General features: G+C 41.9%; 1 protein-coding gene across 1 annotated transcript in view; it reads left to right on the forward strand.

Annotated features, from left to right (window-relative positions):
• Positions 1-942: 942 nt before the first annotated feature.
• The window catches only part of KCTD8 (potassium channel tetramerization domain containing 8), a 90,159-nt gene continuing 76,020 nt past the window's right edge, over positions 943-15,081 (forward strand). The window contains exon 1 of the mRNA XM_058804034.1: positions 943-1,786. Coding sequence (XP_058660017.1) covers positions 943-1,786 — 844 coding nt within the window. The remainder of the gene's footprint in view (positions 1,787-15,081) is intronic.

Consider the following 15,081-nt stretch of genomic DNA (forward strand, 5'->3'; position numbering starts at 1 on the left):
TGCTTCACAGCCAAGAATCCAGACACTACTGTGTTCCTAATCAGTGTCTGTCATCTGGATCCTAAAGGCAGCTGACTTTTTTCTGCTCTGAATCACCCCAATTCCATCATCATCTAGAGAGCATGTTTAGAATCTCTGAAAATCAAGAGCCAGTGTGCCTTGCCATAGTGAATCCTCACAACATCAAAAACGGCATTTGTGTCCCATCAGGACCCATTAGATTTGTGCCACGAGCACAGGAGAACGCTGGTTTCCTTTGTGCCCTCTATTAAATGCCCTCTTCGCTCATATTAAAGGCATGCTGATAGAGGAAAGATGGGCAAAAACGCTGTCATATGCATCCTGCTGGATGCTACTCTTGGAAGGACGACCATCATTCTAGCACTGCAAGTGCCGACCGGAGCGACAATGTAAGACAGGCAGAGGCATTTGGGGGAGGCTGGGAGATTTTCAAGGGGGGGAAAAGAATTAATTTCAAACCGAAGACAGCCAGCCGAAGCGAGGGGAGGAGCCCGGTATGGGCTTGGCAGTTCCCTGGGCCGAGCCCGGAGGCGCGGCAGCGCTTGGCAAAGTGGCAGCCGGCTCCGGGGCCGCTCGGCGCCGAGCCCAGCGCGGCTGCGGGCCCCGTGCCCCGCCGGCCGGAGCAGCCAGCGCCGGGCCGTGCCGGGCCGTGCCGTGCCGGGCCGTGCCAGAGCCCAGCCCAGGCTGTCCCACCGCCCGGGCCGGGTCCTGCCCCGCGGCCGCGCCGGAGCAGCGGCTCCGTCCAGGCGCTTCCGGGCGCGCCGGGCGGCGGGGGAAGGAGGAGAAGGAGGAGGAGGAGGAGGAGGAGGAGGAAGGGAGGTGTGGGTGGGTGGAGGGGAGGGGAGAGGAGGGAAGGAGGGGTGGAGGGAGGCCGGCTTTTTTAGGAGGGAGACCCTCCTTCGCGGCCGCCCGCTCGCAGCCATGGCTTTGAAGGAGGCGGGCGGCAGCATCCTGCCCATCAGCGACATGGTGTCGGGGCCGTCGGGCTCGCCGTTCCCCGAGGTGGTGGAGCTGAACGTGGGGGGCCAGGTGTACGTGACGAGGCACTCCACGCTGCTCAGCGTCCCGGACAGCACGCTGGCCACCATGTTCTCCCCGTGCCGGGGCGGCCCCGCGGCGGCCCGCCAGCTGCCCAGGGACAGCCGGGCTCGCTTCTTCATCGACCGCGACGGCTTCCTCTTCAGGTACGTGCTGGATTACCTGCGGGACAAGCAGCTGGCGCTGCCCGAGCACTTCCCCGAGAAGGAGCGGCTCCTGCGGGAGGCCGAGTACTTCCAGCTGGGCGACCTGGTGAAGCTGCTGTCGCCCAAGGTCACCAAGCAGAGCTCTCTCAACGACGAGGGCTGCCAGAGCGACCTGGAGGATAGCAACTCGCAGGGCAGCAGCGACCGGCTTCAGCGGGCGGCGCTGGACAAGCGCTCGGGCTTCCTCACCGTGGGCTACCGCGGCTCCTACACCACGGTGCGGGACAACCAGGCGGACGCCAAGTTCCGCCGCGTCGCCCGCATCATGGTGTGCGGTCGGATCGCCCTGGCCAAGGAGGTCTTCGGAGAGACCCTCAACGAGAGCCGTGACCCCGACCGGCCCCCCGAGAAGTACACCTCCCGCTTCTACCTCAAATTCACCTACCTGGAGCAAGCCTTTGACCGGCTTTCCGAGGCGGGCTTCCACATGGTGGCTTGCAACTCCACGGGCACCGCCGCCTTCATCAACCAGTACAGGGACGACAAGATCTGGAGCAGCTACACAGAGTACATCTTCTTCAGTAAGTGTTGCCCGCGCCCCGGTGCCGTGCCCCTCGTCCCCGGCGGGTGCTCCTTAAGTTCAGCTGCACCCCCAGAGCACTCGCTGTCCCAAAGCAACATGCTAGCTGGAGAGAAATGGGGGCTGCCCCGTCTCCCCTCACTGCGCTCTGTCACCGCCATAGTTCAAATTTCATTTTGTGAGCGGTGGGGGGCGGGACAGGACTGCCTAAATTGCCCCGTCCGGAGCGCGGCGTGGGAGCGTTTGCACACTCCGTGGGGCAGCCTGGGCTGATCCCGCCTCTCAGTGCCGAGGGGCAGCCCCCGCGTGTCGGGGTGTCCCGGGGGAAGGGTCCCCGGTCACGGGTCGGGGGGCTGTGACCTCGGGGGGGGTGTGGGGGTGTCCCTGCCCATCAGGGCGGGCGCGGTTGCGGTGCTGCCGCCAGCGAGGCTACGCAGAGATCCCCGAGCAAGGAAGGGCTTTAATATTTTATCGCTGCGTTTGCTTCAAGTGAGCGCACTGCGCCTCGGCACGGTCCCCGTGAGGGAAGGGGCAGCGAGGGCACAGCCAACTTCCCAAGGAGCGAGAAAGAGTCTGGCTCCAAGGTGGACGAAAATTGGAAAAGAGAAATTAACCACTCCATAGCCATTACACAGCTCGTAAGCAACTTCGCTGGTTGGCTGTGGGTAGCCTTAGAGGTTTCGGGTCACTCGCAGATAGGAAAACCGAGCGATGACGAATGAATTGCAATCTGGCAAAGTGTGTAGTGTTATGTAGGGCACTGGCCGAGCAGCGGGTTCGGGTCATGAAACTGCAGCTGGATCGAGAACACCATCCCCTGGCAGAGATTTGTCTTGGAAAGGCAGAGGCAGCCTTAAACATTGCAGATGTGTTTGAGAGTCGAGCGAGCCGGCAGAAGAGAGATGTGTTCTGCATTCACTTCTCCCTTCTGTTGCCTCTGTGTGGTCTCACGCTCCCTGAGCGAAGGAGGGACGGATTGGCAGAGCACCTGCCTGCCTCTGGTGAGGTGCGAGATGCAGCCTCTGACTAACTTCACTGGCTAGGCAGCTGAACAGCAGCAACTTGTTTGCCCTACAAAACTGGACTTATTAACAGAGGAGGGAAATGTGAATGGTTTTCTACTGGGAGGAGAAATTCATGAGTTTATATAGCTCTATGTTGTATAGGTGGTGACTTCCATTTGCTGAGCCGGCTTGAGTACTCAGATCAATCTTTGAAACTGGATTAAAACAGTTTTTGAAGATTACTTGCATAACCTATCACTGGTCATATTTCAATGGGATATGTGAAAACTGAGCTCTAGAAGAGCTTCATATTCTCCTGGGTGGAATTCTATCAAGTATTTTACATTATTATTAAACCTTCTTTCTCAGAAAATTTGACATAATTATTTTCTAAATAATAAAATTTCCTTGAAATACTATGTACTGTTTGCTTATAAGTAGATTTGTAGGTGCATAATTTTTTTCATGAGCATTTGTGATGCTCATAATGTTTTGGTTATTTTTTTGTGTGTGTATGTTACGATGAGGCTGCTGTATAGAACAGTCCTCTAATTCACATCAGTGTTCCAAATTAATCCCCAGTGTAATACCACTGATTTATTTGGAATAATGCCAGGGATGAACTGAATGTTGTATGTCATGATTTTTGTTTTGGTTTTGAGTCTTCAAGCTGCTGATGTGAAAAGTAAAATAGTTAATTACTTAAATTTGTACAGTTAACTGAAAATTTATGGGTTTGCTCAATTTTTCAGGTGGGAGTTTTGTTTTGTTTTGCTAATGAATGCAAAAATATCACTAAGGTAAAAATAGGCTGAAAAGGTGTTGGGCATATTTTTATTTTGGTTGCTTGTTATGCATTTAGAATCTTTTTTGTATAATGACTTATACATTGTTTTATGATCAGATACATTTCTCTGAAATATAGCAAGATGGAAACAACACCAAAGAAAATCACCAAAATGGGAAGAGAAACGTGTGAAACAGTGCCTGAAGTAAATGCTTTCATTTTTTTCTTGTCTTTTTTTTTTGGTCTTACTAGATGTCCAATTTATGGAGACAGTTGATAAAACAACACTTTATTATAATAATAATTCTAATATGCCCTGAATGGATTGTGTGTGTGCTGCTGCCTTGCCCTGAATGGATTGTGTGTGTGCTGCTGCACAAGAATCCAGCAAAGGGAGAGTGAGCCTTGGAAGCCTTGTGCTCTGCACCAGGAGTGACAAGAGGGATCAGAGCTAAGAGCTCTCCAACAGCCTTAGCCAGGGCCACGTTCCTTCCTTGCTCATGAGCAGAGCTTAACACACAAGAAGAAGAGCAGTTGCTTTTCAATTCATTCTTTGCTAAATGTCCCCATGAGCCCTGAAGAGGAAGCAGTTTTAGGTGGGAAGTTGCTGATTTCAAGAGCTCTCATGTCCAGCCCTGGGTTGTGTTTTACAGGCAACAAAATATCAAGACGAAAGACTTTAGGGAGCCTATTCCAGTTTTGGACAGTGCCCGAGCCTTAATTTTGTGCTAGCAAAAAAGAAACCCAGTTTTATATCCCACTGGAAAAGGCTGTACCTGCATTTACATTTGTTATTCACAGCATGAGCAGCTGCAACCAACAGCAACTGTATTATTTGTTGGTCTGTAAGTCCATAGCAGTCATGTAAACTTATTTTTCACCATTTCTCCTGAGGACTGTGGACAATTCTGTTTCCTAGTAATGGTAGATAGTAAAGTGATTGAAAACATACATGAGGATATATTCATTCATGCTTGTTTTCTGAGGCCATAAGTAGCTGAATGAGTTTCTACCCAAGAGCTACTAACAAAAGACAAAGGTTTAATCTGTGGCTTATGAAGCATATTTCAGGTCTGTTTCTAGGATCTTTCAAACTTTGGTAGTTGAAATGATCATTTATCACTTTTCTAAAAAAAAGGAAATTGCTTTATATTCTTAAACATTCTGGAAGATCAAATTCACTTGGGATACTGCATATGCATTAAACGCATTTATGAACTGCTTAATATCTAGGGATAGATGCAGACTAATTCTGATTGAGGAGCCAGAGGTTGTTTGACACTGCTTACCAGGAAATAACGCTTCAGCCTTTGGCAATGTGTCATGACAAATACAAAACCAGATTTCCTTCTTAGTATGTATAAATCCTATAAAAAGAAAAATTAAGTTCTTTGCCCCTAGTGGTGTTTGAGCTATCATGTATGCAATGACAGATTCATTTGTCTACACAGTTAGTACATGGCCAGAATTTTACCTTGCACTGGTGGCTCAGTTCTGGAAAGTGCTCATAGATCTGTTCCACGTGTCCATTACAAATCCTGTCTCTGTCTCTTAATGGTCAGCTAAAGGAGTAAACTTCTATATGGTAGTGAAAGGCTCCATCAGAGAATACCACAAACTGGGTTTTTTTGGCTCCATGCTATTAACACTCTCACCTTATTACACATGGGGATGACTTGGGTCAGGTAACATGAGATGCATAAGCAGTTTGGGAAGGATGCTCAAACTCTTCTGCTGCTTAGTTTCACACTGCCATAGAGGATGACAGATTAATTAATTACCTGTTGATGTGCAGTAGGTCATGGCCATCACAAAAGTTGCCTCTTACTGGAGACGGGAGACCTTTCTCCTTCCTGTGGCTGCAAGCACTGTAACATCTCCTGTTAGCTCACATCTTTGTGAGAAAAGGGTGACATTTACATGTTTAAAGTTTTGGAGGGGATTTTTTTGTGGTTCATGTCATCTCTCAGTACTGTTGTGTAATGCAAGATTGCCTGTGCATGCTATTACTAGTTTTTTTTTTCTTCTGCAGAATCTAATTAGTCCTAATGGATTTTGCTTTTAACATCTGCTATGCAATGTGACTTAGGGGTGTTGAGAGTATTGTGCTCAGCTGAAAGCTTACTATGCTGAACTGACATCTTTATTGTAAGAAAAATACAGTAATATTTCCTGAAAATTTTGACATGCTTTCTATGTTGACACTCCTGTTTTATATATGACAGTTCCTGTTTTCCTTTTCTCTTGTTTTTGTTTTATAACAGGTGACATTAGCATGGATTTGTGGTGCTTATTTTCCACTTGAAGTCACAGCACTTTGAGATTACGCAGGATGCTGTGGAAATTGTCATAAACAAGTGATAATAATTTTGTAATCAGACGGGGAATAAGCAGTTGGAAGAAATGAATTTTTAGGAGGCAGTATGGTATTTAAAAAAAAAAAACAACCCAAACTCAAACAAAATGATAGCAGCACCCCACCCCCCAAAAAAAACCCCCACCCAACAATGAAACCTAACCAACACTGATTGTGTCATTGCATGTAAAATACCTTGAGGTGTTGTAAGTGCCAAATGCAGTTCTGCATCCCACTGGGGTAATGAGGGTTGGTGGGTTGGCACATAACCCTAAACTGTTCTTCCGAGGGCAGAGTGATGTGAGAGCCATCCTGCAAATGGTTACTGTGACTGTGTCAAGCTCTTCTCCACCCATCACTGCACCTTTGGTGGAGTTTTTAAAATCTGGAATAATTATATGTAAGACATTGAGGAGAAAAAGGAGACCAAGGAAGTTACATCTCTGTGACACACGGAGATAAACTGGGACAATTTACTTTGAACCTCAACCAGAGCATCAAAGATTAGAGTACAGATTTTTAGTGAGGTGATGTGAAGGATTAAATCATTATCACAAGCACAGTGTAAAAAAGCTTCAGATTTCTAACAGTTTCAAGAACTAGAATGTAGTTTTTGACCGGACTATTGAGCAAAGCCCTTTAAAGGGAGATTTTGTAGCCAGTCCTTTGACTTTGGAAAACTGGTGCAGAACTTTAGGATGTTCTGTTTTATAATTTCAGTTCAACTCTTAATACAGCTTAAAATTAAGTAAATAATAGAGTGCTTCTTATCTTGTCATTCTTCCAAAATATATGTTCCTGAATGTAAAGGGATGAATCAAAGTGTGCAGTCATAATTAATAATATAAGAATATTACTCTTATGCTGCCACTTGATATAATGTGTGATAATCTAGTCTACTGAAACTGGTATTGTGATGTTAGTCATCATTTCAACCAATAGATTTTATCTCAGAATTGTTTTAAAATATGAGATTTAAAAGAACTTTGAACAGATTTGACTTTCTAATAAAAAGTTAAAATAACCTGCATACCTCTACAGCTGATATAAAGACATTGCTGCAGTGAAAAACTATGCCAGGAACCTCTTGATTTTTTTTTACACTTCCTTTAAAATATGCATAACTCAATACACTGATTTGTGATCACATTTTATCCATTGTCTCCAGTTTCTGACCTTACTACAGTAAAATCACAGTTTAAGTATTGTGGAGCCTTTTAAATATTTAGAGCTGAGTGTTGAAAATGTTGTGTGGTATTAGAGATTAACTAAGAAAATCAACTATCTTGGATATTATATACCAAGATCAATGCTAGACAAAGAATAAGCAAGATCTGATGGAAGCAGCTGTTATTTCTGATGTCAGGAAATGGAAACACACTGGTTGTGATATTATCCCAGACTGGTGTTTCTTGTGGATTACTTGGGGGAAAAGGTGACAATGTTAGAAAAGCTGACTTTGCTGGATCTGTAATATTTTGCAGGAGAACCACTTCTTGGTGTCAGATCATTTCATAGATTTTCAAGGATTTATGACAGTAGTTGCTGGGAAATGTTTATTTTTTCACAGTAAGATGAGCAAATAATATTTTATTTTTTCTTTAGAGTCAACACGAAATTCTAGTTATCTGCTGTTCAAGCACAGAAATAATGCATACAAAAGCTTTCTTTTAATATTATTCCAGGCAGATGATTTAAAATTAAAACATTACTGCTAATAAAATATATTTTGCAATGTTTGCCTTCTCAGTATGATATGGCTGGTATTTCACTATGGCTGGCCTTCTCCTTTGCTGCAAATACCACATTTGTTACACTGTGGTGACAATTTGTGTGGAAACAAAAATTCACTGAGTTTTGCACTGCGAGGTTGTTCATTGATTGTCACATTATCCCTTTTCTTGCCATAGGTCCACACACTGATGTCCAGAAATTAAAAGCTGCTCAGGCAGCTCTCTCAGAGGTCAAAAGTAAGATCCTGTGGATGTGAGGAGGGAAGAGTATCAGGAAGGGTCCTTTTCTTGGCCCAGCTGAACACCGGCATGGCCTGGACAAAGCAGCCAGAAGCAATTGCTTGTGTTCTGGCCAGAAGTAATTGCAGAATTCATTGCTCAGTGTAAGGATGAGCTCAGAATACCCAGATGGGTCAAGAAGCAAAGTGCACAGGGTGGTGTGCATCCATCTCACCCTGCTGGGGTCCTGAGCAGCTCCAGACTGGTGTGGTGCTTAGTGGAGCTTGCAGCCAGCTCAGCATTGTCCTGCATTGTCTCAGCAGGTCCTGGGTGTCACACACTGCAGGAGAGGTGAATGGTGCAGCCCTGCTCTGTTTCTGCTCCCAGATTTTTCTGAAGATTTTCTTTCTCCAGTTTTGGAGTACATTACTGCTAGAGTCATGTTAAGAAGTCTGTTACAGAGTTAAGCTGGCCATGGTTGTGTTTGCAGGGCTTTTTCACGCTACAGACAGCTCTTTTTTTTGGTGGTTATTTGACTATGATTGAAAAAAGTTGGAGGCACTATACCAGCTGAGATCCTAAACTAACAAACTGATGTTGTTTTTATATCCAAGAGTGATTTTGTTTCACTTCTCCTTACAAGACGTGTTTTTTTTTTTCCTAAAGCATGTGGAGTACTAATGCCACTCAAATCATAGTTCTTCTATAAACCAAGCCACTGGAAGTCCAATGGAAAATCCTTAAAAAAATTACTAGGCAAATTCCATTTTGCTTTAGCAAATCAAATGCTTCATGATGGATTTCCTGTGGAGGTTGTTCACTCCAGCTTGATCAAACTGCATGTTCTTTTTCAGAAGAAGTAATTTATACTCTACTTAAAATTCATGTATTGAATAAATGTTAGGAGAAAAAAGTCCTATGTGTAAAATATGATTCTCAGCAGAATTTAAGTACTTCCATTTAAATGCTTTGTATTTTTAAAGTTTTTTTTTTATTTTTAAGCTAGTAATTGCACATTTAGCTTTTACCTCATAAATTCAAGAATATTAAGATAATTAATTCCTTTTTGTTTTTTTTTCTTTGACCTAAATAGAACTAATCATGTATATAAGGACCAACAGTGTGTGAAACTGAGAATAATCAAGTTCCATTCAAAATTGCAACTTCACTGGGACTGAAGCAACACATAGCCTTGTGCTAGTCCCTCACATAAAGGTGAAATTCAAACTACACGAGTGGTAATTTGGTTTTCTAACTGTTTCTAATACACAAAATCCTGTCAGGAGTTAGGCAGTGATGATTTGTAATTTTTATGGCAATTTTAAAAACTGATGCCATTCCATTTTGGTTGCATTTTATAAGATTGTGGTAGCTAAACTTACCATGTTTGTTGCATTTTGACAATGTAGCTTCAGAAGACAAACTAAAGGGTACATCTTGCTGCAAGGTGCAACTCCATTTGTATCATCACAGCTCTAAATATTTTGGGGTCTTCACCAGCAAAAATCACAGTGGTGTTAATGAGCTTCATGATTCTAGCAACAAGATGAATTCAAGCCTTTAAAAACTTTTATGCAAATACTATTTCTTTGTGAGGTTGCTTGTATGCTGTCTCTCCCAAGGTTGCTCAGAAGAGGAGCTGTGCCTTCAGGGATCTGGAGCAGTGTGTTTGCCCATTCCTTGTGCTGTGGGGTCTGCCTGGCTTAAGCAGTGTGAGCCCTGCTCTGAGTTACAGCTGGTGCAATGATTCCTTCATCAATACCTTGCAGCTGAGAGCAGCTGGGTCAAAATGTAGTAGTGCCCTTTTTCATTGTTCCTAGCACACCTGAGCCCTGTGGCAGAGGCTCTGAGCAGGAGGTGCAGAGACAGGGGCTGCAGCCTCTGGGGACTGCCACCGCCCCTGGGCTGGGCTGTACTGCCCCGGTCACCTACCCCCTACCTGACCCGGTTCTGTCCCAGGCACATGCACCTGGCAAAAAAGGAAAACTAGAGTAGCTTATGGAATAAAAAATCATACTTCCTTTTGAAGGGAATGGTACAACACTTTAAAAAAAATACTGTGAATAACTCAATGCAGAGACAACAACTCAGTTACAAGTGCTCATGGCACCCAGTGCACTGAAATAGGTATTCTGCACACCTCTTTGTGGGTAGGAAGTGTGGGCTGGGAAACTGAGGGGAAAAACCAACATCATCATTGACTTTTATAAATAAAAGGAAAGATTCCGAGTCTTTGCCTAGCATATGTTTAGTTGTATTTAATAATTATAGAGGTGTTCTCTTTGCATTAGCAGAAAGATAGTATTTGGAAAATAAGTCAGTGTATTTTATTTTTTGCATAAGTGAACAACAATAACCTTCAGATGCATTTGTATCTTTTGTCTTTCATGCCTGCTGAGTTTTACCCTTTGGTAGTATTAACAAATATTCCCAAAGAGAGAAGTACTAGTGCTCAGGGACTCTTGTCACATTCTGTTGTAAACATTCTCCTGCAACTCAAGTTAGTGGTGAAATTCTTCTATATTTTATTGAATGTAGATGTTCAGAGGTTCTTTCAAGGATTACAGCTATGTCACTGTATTCCACAGAAGTTATTGGAAGTGTACTATCTTTCCAAAAGCTTTGTATTAATGAATATTTTATATGTCACAGGGATCTGTGGAACTCTTTATTTAATGATAGGAGGAGCAAAAAGACCCAGTATTGCATATATTCATGATTATATAAATATTTTTTTCTGCAAAAGGGTTAATTTCATAACCTCTTACTAACAGTTAAATTAAATGAGATTCCCCCTCTTTTGTTACTCAAATCATCATTAAAACCACCATACCTGCAAAACTATGAGAGTAATGACAAATGTCCAGTTTGTGTATACAGAACTATTCTCTGACACTGGTTCTTAATCCTAGCTTTTCCATTCTCATTGAAACTCATGAATACAAAATAATATGAAAATCAACTACAGAAGGGCTAGAAGGCAGATAAAATAAATCGGTAAAATTGAGTGCCAACAATTTAATTAGTGTAATGTGTAGATAATACAGTGGAGAAAGATTAAAACTAAACAATACTTTTTGCTAGCTTTTCTTAGCAAACACATTTTCTTTCCCTTTCTTCTCACAGTCACCCTTTTATAGGCAGTCACTCGCCAATATTGTTCTTTTCAGACAGCTGTTACTATTTCTGTTGTTAATGCCTACTGTGGCTTTTGAGCAGCTCTGAAACAAAGCAGAGGCATGGCTACTCTTGCCTTTCCATCTATTTTTGCCTCTTTCCAGTGTATGGTAATATAAATATCACTCATTCTGTCCTTCTAAAAATACCATTATACAGCTTTATACAGATGCTGATCAATACTGCTGAATCTACATGGAATTCAGGGGAAGAAAAAGAAAGAACAAAATAATTTGGCTATTTATGATGCAAGATAGAATGGGACTGTTTTGCAAGCAAGGTTGTCTCTGTCCTCTTTTAATTTCAAAATTCTGGCATCAAATCCTTCACCTGCCTTTCTGCTTGACTTACCATTGACTTACCCCTTCTTTGGAGAAGAACTATGTGTAGTTAAACCTTATCATATTTACAGAGCAAAACAAAACTTTAGGGAATGGAGCTAAGACCACTGTAATTAACAATCCTGCTTGGAATCTCTACTTTCCCAGGACTCATAGATTTCAATTTTCTGTAACCAGTCTCTCAGAAAGCTGTGCTTGTTTACCTATATTAATTTTGTCATAGATTGCAAATATAAATTTCTCATCTTCACACTGTCAGTTGGTTTCCCAGAATATTCTCTATTCTGGGAATACAGGAAGTGAATATAACCTCTCTAAATCTTATAGACAGAGGAAGACACAGTCTGTGTGATTTGTTCCCCTTAAAAATATGGAGTAGCAGACAAGGTCATCCTTTGGCTTCAAAATAACCCTGTAATTCTTTAGGATAGAAGGGAAAAACTTTTCAGAATTGTTTGTTATTTAGATACTTAAAGATTATTGGAATTTTTGAAGTTTTACCTCATAATCTGCTAAGTTTATATCTTCATGTGACTTTTAGCTGTCTAGTAGTTCAGCCTCCAGTCATAACAACATTCATATTTTTATTCCTCAGCTTTCAGCATTTATTTTTTCCACCTGTAGCTGAAGTAGTTTGGTGTCCAAACTTGTGGAATTATGCCCCTAAATAATTGCATCTGTGATCACATTTAATTACAGGAAGCAGAATGTGCTGGTGGCAGAGGAGATTAGGTTAAATGCTCTCTGTCTAATCAGTTCCCCAGCTACTGTCTCCTGGCAGTGCTTCCTTCCTAAATCCCATTTCTAGGGATGCCATGAATAAAAACTGCATGGCCTGTGCAAGTCCATGTCTTCAGAAGATGGCTTTGCTTTTCTGGTTTGAGGGGTGTGACATGGACTTAGGAGCAGGGTGAGCATTGGTCCCCCTTGCCAAAAGCGTACATGGGCTCATGGTGCTTTTGGGTGCACCTGGCAAGGTGGGGAAACCCAGTGGGTCTGTCAGGGCTAGTATAGCCCTGGGGGTGTCCCATGGGTATATATATATATATTTCTATTATTTATATATATTTTCCATGTCTGCCCTCTGTGAATACCAGAAAATAAGTCAGGAGCTGCATCCTCCAATGACCCTGGCCAGGCACCATGGTCACAGGTGTGCTTCAGTACCAGAGCACTGAGTGAGGGTGGGCTATTCCACAATTAAAAAAGTTGTTATAGCGCAAAAAAAGGGGAGAAATTTAAAAAATGGGAAAAAAATTATTTGCTTTTTAGACTATGGCAATTTTTTTTCATTTATAATTAATATTAATTATGTACGCAAGACTTTTTGTACTGTCACCATGATGCATAAAGGTACAAAGGAGCTTGGAGTGGTTGCTTGGCTGCATTTTCTGAACACAGAAAAATATTCTGAACACTGAGAAGACATTCTTTGTGTTTTTTAAATATTTTAATACATGATTTTGAAATCAGGATTATCCTCGGTCATCATAGTGAGATTACTAGCAAAAATAGTTACCCTTTTTAATGAACCATGTAATGAATCCCATTTGAGAATAATATGAAACTAAAATTGACCTCCAAATCAATGCTTTCAATCTTGAATGTATTTTCAGAAAATCCAGTCTAGTTCAGTGAAAATTTCCATCTGCACTTTGAGTACCAGGCAAGCAGCAGGGATAGAAAAATTTGAATTTAGACTGCTGGTTTGGAAAATTTAGTTTTTCTTATCACCTCCGTGACTGGCAATAAAACACACTTATTTCTTTCCTTCCTTATCCCGTGGTTGTAGCGTAGGTTTTGCAATCCAAAAATTGACATTTTATCAAAATTCACTTTGCTTTCTAGCAGTGGTTAGCTCTCATTCATTAATTTGCTCAATTGGGTCAGTTTGTAACAGTGAAAGCAATGCTAGTAAAAGCTATTTATTATCAAGCAGTCATGTAGCATGATTATTGCAAATTACTAGACAATTACTGCTGGTCCTGAGCATGTTACCATAATTTCAATTCGAAAAGGTATATGGTTGTAGGCTGTGGATCAGGAAATTAAGAGTGTTAAATGTTACATGTGGTAGGCACATAAAACTCAGCCTTCAAGCTTCCTAATGGACTTAAAAGTTCCTTGATGAAAGGCAGAACATTTCCTCCATTAAGGAGGTGTTGGAACAGTCTGTGCAGTGATGCTGTGTGTGTTGTGTGTCCTTTGAGGCTTTCAGGACTCTTCTGGATCGAGCCCTGCTAACCTGATCCAGCCTCATAACTGACCAGGGTTTTGAGCAGGAGGTTGGACTGCTCCTAAGTTATCTTGTGGTTCTCTTCTCTGATGTGATTTACATTGACATTGGCTATTTGAAAACACTTCTCAGAAAAGGGGAGGTGAACTGCTGCAGGTAAATTAAGTAGATGCTAGAAAGCTATAAATTCTGATTAATCTCAAAGTCATAAACTTCAAAGCTTTAGCTTTATGCTGTCTTTTTACTTACATCAGTGTGTCCTATTAAGAGGGAAACAATTGCTTCAGGATAAAGTTTCTTGTAGGACTTTCTGGCCCAAATTCAAAGCCATAGAATTTTAAATATGCTACAGTTAAGAAAGTATCTGAAAAAGTAATCAAACTACCTATTGGATAGCACTGTTGTTGTTGATCACATGTTGCTTGAAGAAAGAACTGTCACAAATTTAGAAAATCACCACTGTTTAAAATAATTTTTATTGTCATTCTTTAGAGAGATTCTGGTGCTATTTCTCATAAAGGTGACAGACTGCCTTGGATTTCTTTGGGTTTCTCTCCATTTTGATGGTTTTAATCAGTCTTGAGTTCCTTTATTGTGGCATTTTTTTTGCTGCTGATTTTCGGCTTCTATATTTTTCCCCTAGCATAGCTTGAATCAATTTATGTAGCAACTGCAAAAATGCTGAAGAGGATTTTTTCGGTAGCCTTTTTTACTATTAAAAAATAATAGTAAAGGAAATATGAACAATATGGAGTTGTTAGCAATACCCTGTGGAATGGATGCATAGTGTAAATAGAAGGTAGTTAATTATTAGGATATTTCAACAGTTTACATTTTTTCCTTCTTGAAATTTTAATGAAAGAATAGAACATGAGGCACTGGTTACTAGGATTATATATAAAAAAATGTTGGATATTCCTCTTGTTTTTCCCACATTACTGAAAAGATTGCTGAAGCGATGTAGCTGAAGGTTCTTTGTGCTGTTAAAAATTCCTTTATGACAACAAGCTAAAACAGAAATATTGTTTGCTTTGACTGACACCTAATAGTTAAATATAGATACATGATCATAGAGAAGCAGCATAATAAAAAGATCTTAAGTTCTTGTGTCAGTTGTAGGTTGTCAAAACACTCAATATCAATGAAATTGTGTCAGTTATGCCTACTAATATGTTTTTTTCTCAAAAGTTTCTTTTAGGTGGGGCATATGTTGTTAAGGTATAGTGTATTTCCATCATTGTTTATTGTGATGGAGGGATTGGGCAGATTGGTGCAGATACCCTTGTTAGGAGCTCACTTGCATCCACTTAGAGAACATCTGGATGTCTTGATGGTGTCAGCTAGTCTGTCCGTCTGTGTCCACATTAAATATAAATCAAAACTCAAGTGACACGGTATTCAAAACCCTTTGGCTTGTGCTGCGTGAACTTTCAGTCATTGATG

Source organism: Ammospiza caudacuta, chromosome 4, assembly GCF_027887145.1.
Source record: "Ammospiza caudacuta isolate bAmmCau1 chromosome 4, bAmmCau1.pri, whole genome shotgun sequence".
Classification (NCBI taxonomy): domain Eukaryota; kingdom Metazoa; phylum Chordata; class Aves; order Passeriformes; family Passerellidae; genus Ammospiza; species Ammospiza caudacuta.